Consider the following 10286-nt stretch of genomic DNA (forward strand, 5'->3'; position numbering starts at 1 on the left):
AGGTGAAGATGAGCAACTTGACTAGCTAGAACTCCGTTTCTTCCCTCTCTCCATCCTTCCCCTCCCACACTGGGCACATGATAGCCCCATCAAAGACTTTGAAGTTGTATGCATATGCATTGCTTCCAGTCACATACATTTAGTTCATTTGGTTTGATTCAGCAGCGATCATGAGATAAAAGCAATCATGTCCGCTCATATGTAGAATTCACTTTTTATTTCACAAAAAAGACAGACAAAAAGGAGCAAATTAAATGTTGGAGAAGTTCCAAAATGTGTGGCTACTTATAGTGGCAGTTGTTTTGTGTGTTTCTGTTTTGTAAACCAGTCACACAAATGGGTATTGTCTGATTCCTGAAAAGTAAAGGAATCTATTGATTGGTTTACACAGAAACTTTAGTTTACATACCTCATGATGTTTGACACCTGTTTTGTCTTTAGTTAACAAAAATATATTTTCAGAACATCAAAGCTGTTTTTTGTGACAACAGTCTGTCTGTGTTACACACCAAGAATGACACAAATGTACCATAATAAAGCTTTGAACCATATTCAAGTCATCTTAAGCTATATGATAGTTTTGTGTGAGAATTGGATACCAATAGCAGTTATTCCCTGAAGGTCTTCAAAGTAATGATAATCTTTTAATAATAATCAATAAAAATTCATTTCAGCCTGTTCTTCTCAAAAAGTGGCTGTGTCTATTCAAAAGCTGTACAACAGATTCTTATGATGCTTTTATGCCCTTGAAAATGATCTGTATTGACAGCCAAGTGTTAGTGTTCATTTTCGCTGTACGGATAAAAAGCAGCTTTAAAATTGAATATAAAAGATATGCAGGTGTGAAGCAATATGAGAATATAGGGATGATTTGGGGTGACCTGAAAAGGGTGATTTTTATGTATGCATTCGGTGAAGCAAAGGAATAAAATGTTCTGACTGAGAATGAATAACAATTTAAAGTCAAGAAGAGGTGGTTTACCCTGACAATCATTATTTTATTCCACAGTGTTGTAAGGCCGGTACATCCTGAGAAACGCAGAGCTTCACCCAATACAATGAACACCCTACAGAGTTTGCATCTCAGACAGCATACAACAATGAACGATGATTGCCAACTAACACATTCACATCTGTTTTCTTCTCCCCCTCTCCTCTTTCTCTCCATTCCAACTTGGAGCACTTCAAAGCTCACCCGTGAATTGGATTTGACAAACACCATATCTTATATGAACAAAGAATCTTCATAAGCATGTTTGGTATTATTTGAAATGTCTCTTTTCCACAGCATTGGAGCAGATCTTAACAGCTTTGAGGGTTTAAAAATGTTCTGCTCACTTTTAAGGGGGGGGGGGGCTTCGTGTATGCCCATTTGTGGCCTGATCAGAGCCAGGACAGAGTCCTTTACAATGTAAATTGTGTGGAGGAAGGGTATTTTGGTCTGGGTATTTAGGTGAAGCTACTGCAAATCCCCGTTCAGGTTAGTGACGGACTAGGATCCTGTCTAGGTGTAACAAAAAGACACGCCAGCTGAGAATTCTAGAGATCTGGCTAACATCTTGGCACTATGTTAAGTGACCTTAGAGGCTAATAATGGAAGTTTCCGTTTGTTATCTGACCAATCTAAATAGGGTAAGTCTCAGACTATGATTATTATAACATGAAAGCGTATATAGGTAACTATGGCATGATTATATAAACATGTCACTAGTGAAGGTTAGATTGGTCTATTTTTATCTCTGTGGAGTGGTCATGACCTCTGGTTAGAAATAATTGTTGCTTTTAATTAAGTGTTAATAGTCTTAGTTGACCAAAAAGGTAAGTTTTAGCATCGAGTTGCATGTGACCATTAGCAGGGACTAGGACTGATGAGTCTGTGACTGTGAGATCTGCGTATAGACGGCTGGCGCAAGACTAAGTGATGAGAATCTGATGAATGAATATAGTTTATAGTGTTGTAAAAAAATTATAACTATGCAACCAGAAGTTACACTAGCTGATCAAACAACCAACTACAGCTCCGCTAAGAAGCAATTGCAATTCTTTTCTACTGTAGATCACGGTGAACTGCCTTAAATCATCTAAATCAACAACATGCATGCTAAACCCTATAGCTACAAATCTAATAAAAGAGATGCTCCCAGAAATTATAGATCCTCTTATTAACTCATCTCTGACACTTTTATACAGGACCATCCATTTACATGGTTTTTTGTTGTGGGTGATCTGAATGCAGATATTTCTGATGACTGCTCTTTATTTCCTCACCATTTAATACATTTTTGCTCTGATGATGGGATGAATTGATCTAGTAAAGACTATCTACCTGCCAACAGTTATACTTATGAGGCGTGGCATATACCTCATGGCTAGATCACTGCATCTGTACAGCAGACGCACATGATTCACTAGAGGCCATGAGGATTAATTATGAATTTGCCACTACTGATCATGTGCCTTTATCTATAACTGAGAATTTAGGCAGATTACCTACTCTTTTGCCTGTGAATAATGATATGTATGTAGATAAAATAGATTGGTCTAACCTGACGGAAGAGGATTTTAAAGTTCAGTGAACAGTCAGATATGCGTCGGGGTAATATTGATTTGCCAAAAGACACAGCTGTATGTAGGGATCTAAACTGTAAGAATCCACAACATAGCATTGAGTTGTGTTCCTTGTATGATAATATTGTCGAGTCCTTACTCGCCTCAAGCAGGCCATTGTACAAGATCAAGACATACAAAGCTAAGCCAGGTTGGAATGAATACGTTGAAGAGTTCCACGCTGACGCTAGAAGGGCTTTTAATGTTCAGGATGAGTCAGGTTGACATAGACATGGCCCTTTATTCGAGTATAAGAAAACTTAAAATATGCCCTACGTTTCATTAAGAGAAACGGAAATACAATGAGGGCTGATTCACTGGTAAGGAATAATGCCAATGATTTCTGGAAAGAAATTAAAAGAATGAATATTTGCAAAACATCTTATATTAATGGTGTTGGTGGGGTAGAGGAAATTACTCAGATGTGGCAAAACCATTATCAAGTTGTTTAATTGTGTTAAAAGTAACCCCTTTATGGTGGGTGATATTGATAATATTGAAGATGTGTCCGTCTCATCACAAGTTTATGATGCAATTATGATCTTAAAAGGTAACAAGGCATGTGGTAGGGATAAGATATCTGCTGAACATTTAACATTTGCAAGAAAACTTTGTCCTTCGGTTGTCATTTGTTTATTAGTCCTGATGCAATTTTTTCTGTTATGTTGGTGCCTATTATTAAAGACAAAGCTGGTAAGATAAACAGCATGGATAATTACCAGCCTATTGCCTGTACTTAATCCAAGGCTTTTGAGAGGACGTTATTTAATAAGTTATAGCCGTTTTTTCTGACTTCTGATAACCAGTTTGGCCGAAACATGGCACAGCTATGTGTATTTTTGCTTTAAAAGAGATTTGAAAAACTGTTTTGCAAGCTATATAATCGAGGGGTTCCTTAATCTCTGGTAAGAATTCTGGCTTTTTGGTATGATCATATTTTAATGTAAGTAACATGGGGTAATCATGTATCTGAAACTTTTAATGTATGTTATGGCGTCAAGCAGGGAAGCATTTTATCTCCCTTTCTTTTTAAAATTTAAATTGAATGATTTATCAAAGATGCTAAACAATTGTGGAACAGGCTGTAGGTTGGGTAACACCACCATTAACCACTTGATGTATGCAGACGATCTAGTGATTTTTTTCTCATATAGTGGTGGTCTTCAACAGTTACTGATGATTTGCTCTCAATGTCGTATAGACAATGACATCCAATATAATGCAAAAAAAAGCAACATTATGATCATTAGTACTAAAGAGGACTTGAAATTGTAATTTCCTGATTTCTCTCTTTCTGGTTCTGTTCTTAAAGTATGTGATGAGGTTAAATACTTGGGGCATTATATAACTGAGGACCTGTCTGATGATAGGGATATTTGCAGACAGTGTCGTATGATTTAATATGTTTTCAGGTCCTTTGAAGACAACATTAAGTCATATTGTACCCTGTATGTACATAGCCCATTCGTGGCAGCGATATAGAAAGAGCAGTATGCAAAAACGTAATATGGCATATAATGACGGTTTGAGGCTGCTGCTCAGAGTGCCACGATGGAGCAGTGCAAGCCATATGTTTGTCAGTGTTGATGTGCCTACCTGCTCTGCTGGGTTGTAGAGATGTATGTGTAGACTCACAGACTCTGTGAATAGTATAATTGCAAAGCTGACGAATCCAGCACTTAGTTCAGTCAGGTTCTTTCTAAGTTGTGGAAGAATTGCCATTGTAGTTTATATGTAAATACATGATAATGTGAATGTAGGTTTGTGCGTATCTCTGGACCGTGAATGTCCTTAATAAAGTTTTGATGAGGATGATGACTATAGAATATGTACCTAAAGCATACAAGGTGACTGCTGTTATAACGCTCCTTGTAAAAAAAAACATTTCGACCCAAAAGAACTAGTTAACCACAGACCTATATCAAATCTACCTCGCATTTCTAATGCACTTGAAAAAGTAGTTTCAACTCAATTATGTTCCATTCCTCCAAAGGAATGACATCAATGAAGAATTCTAGTCCGGATGTAGAGCACATCACAGTACAGAGACTGCTTTGATCAGAGTTACAAATTATCTGCTTTTGTGTCTGACCGTGGCTGTTTCTCGTTATTGGTGCCGCTAGACCTTAGTACTGCATATGACACCATTGACCTCAGCACACTCCTACATAGACTTGAAAATGGCGTTGGCATTAATGGAATAGCTTTGAAATGGTGTTAATCTTACGTATCTGATAGTTTACAATTTGTAGCAATAAACAATGAGGTGTCACGCAAATCACAAGTCCAGAACAGTGTAACCAAACTACAAACAATATCATTCAACAAGGTTTTTCTTTTTATCTTTTGGAGTCAAATAATATTGCCCAACCAGAGCGCCGGAAAGATGGAACGCATGCCTTCCCAACGCAACTTGTACTCCGCCTTTAGGCCAGTGAGTAGTTGGTGGTGCTTCGCTAAGATTTTACCACCTTACAGTGTCAAAACACAAAACTGAAAAAGAAAGGGGAAATATAGAACACAGATACTTTTACTCTCAATTTACAGAGCCATGAGAGAAAGTAACTATGGAACTTAAGGAAAGCAGTCAGGGGTTATAAGGCAAACCTTATGTCTTATCACTTCACAGTAATGTCAGATCAATGTACACATCCATTTTGGTTCCTTGCAGTTTACATATTCCAAACGAAAATTTAAATGAAAGACATCTTTTCTTATTTTTTATACTTTAAGGTAACAAATGAATATAAGTAAATAACACTAGGAAAATACTAGAAGGTAAACCTTTTTAATATTAAGAAATACCTTCGAAACTCAAGACAAAATTAATATTTAAATTATTATGGTGATATTACTTGATCTAAATGAAGTTATTTCATCTGCTTGATTAGTTGCAGAATGGTAAAACTTTACATCTGTTTGCTGTGTCAGCACACTAACCCGAAGAACTCCACTGCTCATTGATCATAATTACTACACATTCATCATGCATTTCAATGTCCTCTCAATTCTTCAGTTTTGTCAGAGAGATTATGCTGTGTGATTAGAGGCTGGAGTAATGTTTTGTGCGGTGTGTGGTGATCCTGTGTATGTTGCCGTTTGGAAGAAGTACATCTGGAATGCAAGAGGAAAACATCCGGTGTAAAAATAATCAAATGCCATTTCGAGTTAGAAGGAAGGAGTGTGTATACTTCAGTTGATTTTAAGGAACATTCTGGATAAGACGCAACTTGAACTCTATTGTAAGCATATGTGCAACGCTATCAAATACCACAGAACCAAATAAAAATACACAGGAAACAGGTCTGCAGTATTGAGCCAAGGCCCATTCACACAAAGCATGTTTGCTAAATCATGAATAAAAGTATCGATCAAGTATACTTAACCCAGAATGTTCTTTCAGCACCTCAGAAATCAGTGATTGTTACCTTAAAGCCAATAGCCAGAAGGGCATGAAGTGACACTATAACTGCCATGGTTGCAAAAGCTGTTAGTTTGGTGTCATCACGAACAGCCGGCCAGAAAGTGATGACCAACACTGACCCAGAGATCACCATGGCAACAACAATCAACAGCCACTGCATCCAGTTGAAGGGAATGGTCCATAATATCTTAAAACAGAAAGAGTTTGTCTTGTTGGTTTGATATGATTTAGTTTGAGGACACTTTTTTTTACTTTATCCTTGACTTACCGAGGTAGGAATATATATGAAAAGGGAGTATCCATAGACACACACAGTCTCTAAAAACGTATATCCACTGATCTGCCTCTCAACACTTTGACGCCACGTCAGGAATCCCCAAACTCCGAGAGGCACCAGCCATGCATAGAGGAACACAGTAACTGCGGCTATTGAGACTAAAGTAGAAATAAAGCATTTTAAGTAATTGAAAGACATGAGAATGTCTACAACTGAATAAAGTCTAAATTACCTCTGTGGAACTGAGGTCTGTAGTGATAGTCTGGGTCTCCCATCTTGCTCAGAAAGGTAGAGAGGTTCCCCATGATCGCCACTGAGAACACTAAAGTCACACAGATCCAGAATGGACCTGTTAGAAGAGTGACAACAGGACACAAAATAGAAAGTTTATTGATTATTAAGCAAAGTAAAACGCATTCAAGTCTTCTAAATGAATAAATGTAAATAACGTAAAACGAAAAAAAAGGATGTCCATGTTGTGTGAGATTAAGGATACTAATAAGACACGTTACCATATAAATCAGGGCTACTTCGAATGTGGTGTCTGACAAAGTTTCTTCCTGGCAAAGGTATAACTGAGCCTTTTATCCTATCCAGAACCTGAAATACACAGAAACATCATGAACAGTATAAATAAACAGCACTGCGATCGCAGAAATTCCAAGAAAACGACCAAGCAAACTAAGATTTCTGAAAGCCACGTGCGAAAGCCATATGATGCATCATTCAGTTCATGCAGTATGAAACTTTTTACTCCTGTACCTGAACTGTATCTATATTGAAGAATGACTGATAGTATTCGAAAGTCCAAAAACCACCAGTTTGTTTTTCACCTCCAAGCAGCTGTGGGTACAATAAACAAACTATCGGTTGACCAACATAACACTGTAATATACTGTTTTAAAGGCATGTTAAATAAACTGCTACATACGACTCTTTTACAAATTCCCTTTGTTTTGCAACACACCTCTGAATTCTCCTGCTGGTTCCCTTCATCATCTGACAGGTCGAGTCTTACATCTCCAGAGGAGGCTCCAGTATTGGATATGCTGAAGGTTGATGCTCCAGGATTTGAAGATAGCAGATCTGTGGCCTCTTCAAACTCTGGAACGATACAGAACGGAGATTAATGGAGACACATTAAAAAACACACATTGGGGCATACTGACAAGCTTACCCTGAAACTTTAAATCATCAGGACTAGCCATGACTAAAGACTGCAGGAGAGCTCTCAAAGGGTTGTCATGTGAATACTGTCTGTAAGGAAAAAGGAAATTACGTAACTACTGTTCCTGAAGTGGGATCATGTTACATTTTTACATTGTTTAGTTAAACTATGGTTACTAAAATGATGTTTAATTTATTTTTTTGAAGTATTTTTATCCGTTAGAACGTCTTTGTTTAATCTCGAAATAAACAAAAATATTTTTTTCGTAACAGCTGTATCATTTACTTACCAGGTGCTACAGTGCGGTGCAGTGTGTCAATGTTGACGTTACAAGTTACCAGGAAGAAATACTCGTTTAGTCAGCACTGATGATATTTAACAGAATTTTTGACGAACTGAGATTCAAAAGGTCTTAACAGGTCTGATAACAGCTATGATAGATTTGATACCGTCTAAATACACACGGATTTATCATTATCTTCTCCATACTCCACGTCACCTGAACGGTTCCGGCGGCGCGTCAAAACAGGATCACGTGACCGGACCACAGGCGGAACTAAAATTCTATTCGTTGTTTTTATGTGACACTTTTGAAAAGGAAGTGTATTTTTGCTTATACTTTATAGGCATGTCGATGTGCTTATATATTTATATGAGAGATCTTAAATCATTTCTAAGTCGTGGTTAACAACAATTCATGGCGGAACGTGAAAGGCAACATTCTGTTTCCCTATCGGAACAATAATATTCTCGGTACTGTGCCTTTTGCCATGTTGGCTCATCAGTTTCGTCAATAAGCATTGTAACAATGAGCCTCGGCTGGAAACTGTCATTTCGCTGAACATTCTTCCTGCTTCTCCCGTGAACTATGAACTGTCGCATTTTCACGAGGTCATCTGCTAACATGGCCGCCTCGTGGTTGATGAAGAGATGGTGCTCTACAGCTGCCGCAGTGACATCCAAGGGCACGAGGTGGCAAAGACTGACAAATAGTCGTGCCGGTAAGATGAAAGGACGGTTTTAATATTTGTGTTTTCAACATAACTGCTGATAAGTTGTTCTTATGTACGTGTAGTTGTTACATAGCAGAGAACAGAGAAGCTGTCATCTGAATGTAGAAACTAGCCTATATCTAGTCTTATCTTTGTGCATCTAACTAACGCGCGCTAACTATTGTGATCATTTCTAGGTCTAGGTTTAGAAATCACAATATTTATTGATTAAATCCTACTTGCAGGGCATATAAAACTCAATAAGATGATGGGGTACCGTATAATAATACAGTCTCTGTTGGAGAGGCAGTTCTCCTCTGGCTAAACAGCAATGAATGTAATATTTTTAATGTGACCATTTTTTAAGTATACGAACATTCCCTCAATATGCTGTTGATACTCTCTTTAGGTGTGTGGTGTCGCAGTCTCTTAGGTGATTATAAGGAGGCTTGTCGTGAGGTGGTGTTGGGGGCCCGAGATCGACCCCTCAAAGCCTCTGTCTACTTCGGTCTGCTTGGAGGAATGTATGCGTGTTATTACACCAACCCCGATGATTCTTCCTTTGAGACCTGCCTTCTTGAAACTTCAAACCGCCTGGCTCTCCTGTCACCATGGATACGCAGTGGCGCCTCAGATGGGCACATCCAGAACCTGGTGAAACTGCGAAACGAGGGCAGACTGCGCTATGCCAGTCTTGGCTTTGCCTCTTTGACTTATTACACAGACTACGACCCTGTTTCCAGTCTATATGAAGCACAGTGTTCTGCGATTTATGTGCCCTGGGCGGAGTTGCCCAAACAGGTACTGGATGTGGGCTTTGCGGGACGCTGGTGGGTGCTTGATCGAAAAATGAAGGATTATGATATTAACGAAGATGAGTTCAGACATCTGCCTCCCACACTGGTGGCTATAGTTCCACCGTCACCCGAGATAACGGAGAGGAATGAAAAACTGCATCAGGACTCATGGAAGGCGGTGGTGATGGAGGAGGAGAGCAGTGCGTCAGACAGTGTACAGACAAAGGTGGAGACGTCTGTTAATGGAAAACAAATGAACAGTACTGTGTAGAGACACTTTTTTTTATTAAGTACAACACTTCGCATTTGAACCAAAACAAACATGATTGCATGGGTTATCTGCTCTGACTAATAAACTAAAAGTAAATAGTGGTATTTAAATGTGTCAATAAAGAAATTATGTATAACATTGTATATCATTTATTTATTTTCTGCTAAATATGTTGAAATATTTGGAATTAAAACTTCAAGAATTGAGACATGCTGTTCTTCAAATGGAGAAATATTTATGCCACATAACTGAATACTGATGTAACCTAGTTTTGTGTTAAGCTAGTCAAAATGTCTGAATGAAAATTAAAAACACGGTCATCCTCGAGGTATATCTAAGTGTTGGTTGAGTGTTTTGAGTCTGTGGCCTGTTGGCACATAAAGAAACATTTAATTTGTAACCTCAATGCTGCAGATGCACCGACTCGATAACTATATATTTTATCTGCATACAAGGTCATTGGAGTTTTTTGATAAGTATCCATTCAAGTGGTTTCTGCCTGTTCAAAAGGTTTACAAGGCTAATTATTTCCATTAATCGCATTACCTCTAAATGACCTGCTATGTCAGTGGTGAACTTTGATTCATTTTCAAGGGAAATCCTCTTTCAGATTAATCTCTTTACTCTTCCTCTCTGGCTTGTCTTCCTCCATTAGTCTCTCGCTCTCTCCCCTTGCAGTCCTTTCTAAGATGGGCGGTATTGATTCGCCGGCTCGTGAAGCTGCATTCTGCTCTTTTTTTCTGATTGGTA

General features: G+C 38.3%; 2 protein-coding genes across 2 annotated transcripts; one reads left to right on the forward strand and one right to left on the reverse strand.

Moving 5' to 3' along the window:
- Positions 1-2790: 2790 nt before the first annotated feature.
- yipf2 (Yip1 domain family, member 2) lies at positions 2791-8009 on the reverse strand. The gene is made up of 9 exons (XM_079456180.1): positions 7766-8009; positions 7486-7565; positions 7276-7412; positions 7071-7151; positions 6821-6908; positions 6541-6657; positions 6300-6466; positions 6036-6218; positions 2791-5721 (listed from the first exon to the last, which is right to left on the reverse strand). The coding sequence occupies exons 2-9, from the start codon at positions 7514-7516 to the stop codon at positions 5638-5640; spliced, it is 888 nt and encodes a 295-aa protein (XP_079312306.1). The 5' UTR covers positions 7517-7565; positions 7766-8009; the 3' UTR covers positions 2791-5637.
- A 371-nt stretch (positions 8010-8380) lies between these two features.
- timm29 (translocase of inner mitochondrial membrane 29) lies at positions 8381-9861 on the forward strand (the record flags this gene model as incomplete). The annotated part of the gene is made up of 2 exons (XM_079456181.1): positions 8381-8477; positions 8878-9861. The coding sequence occupies 2 exons, from the start codon at positions 8381-8383 to the stop codon at positions 9534-9536; spliced, it is 756 nt and encodes a 251-aa protein (XP_079312307.1). The 3' UTR covers positions 9537-9861.
- Between the last annotated feature and the right edge of the window lie 425 nt (positions 9862-10286).

This window comes from Barbatula barbatula, assembly GCF_947034865.1.
Source record: "Barbatula barbatula genome assembly, chromosome: 5".
Classification (NCBI taxonomy): Eukaryota; Metazoa; Chordata; class Actinopteri; order Cypriniformes; family Nemacheilidae; genus Barbatula; species Barbatula barbatula.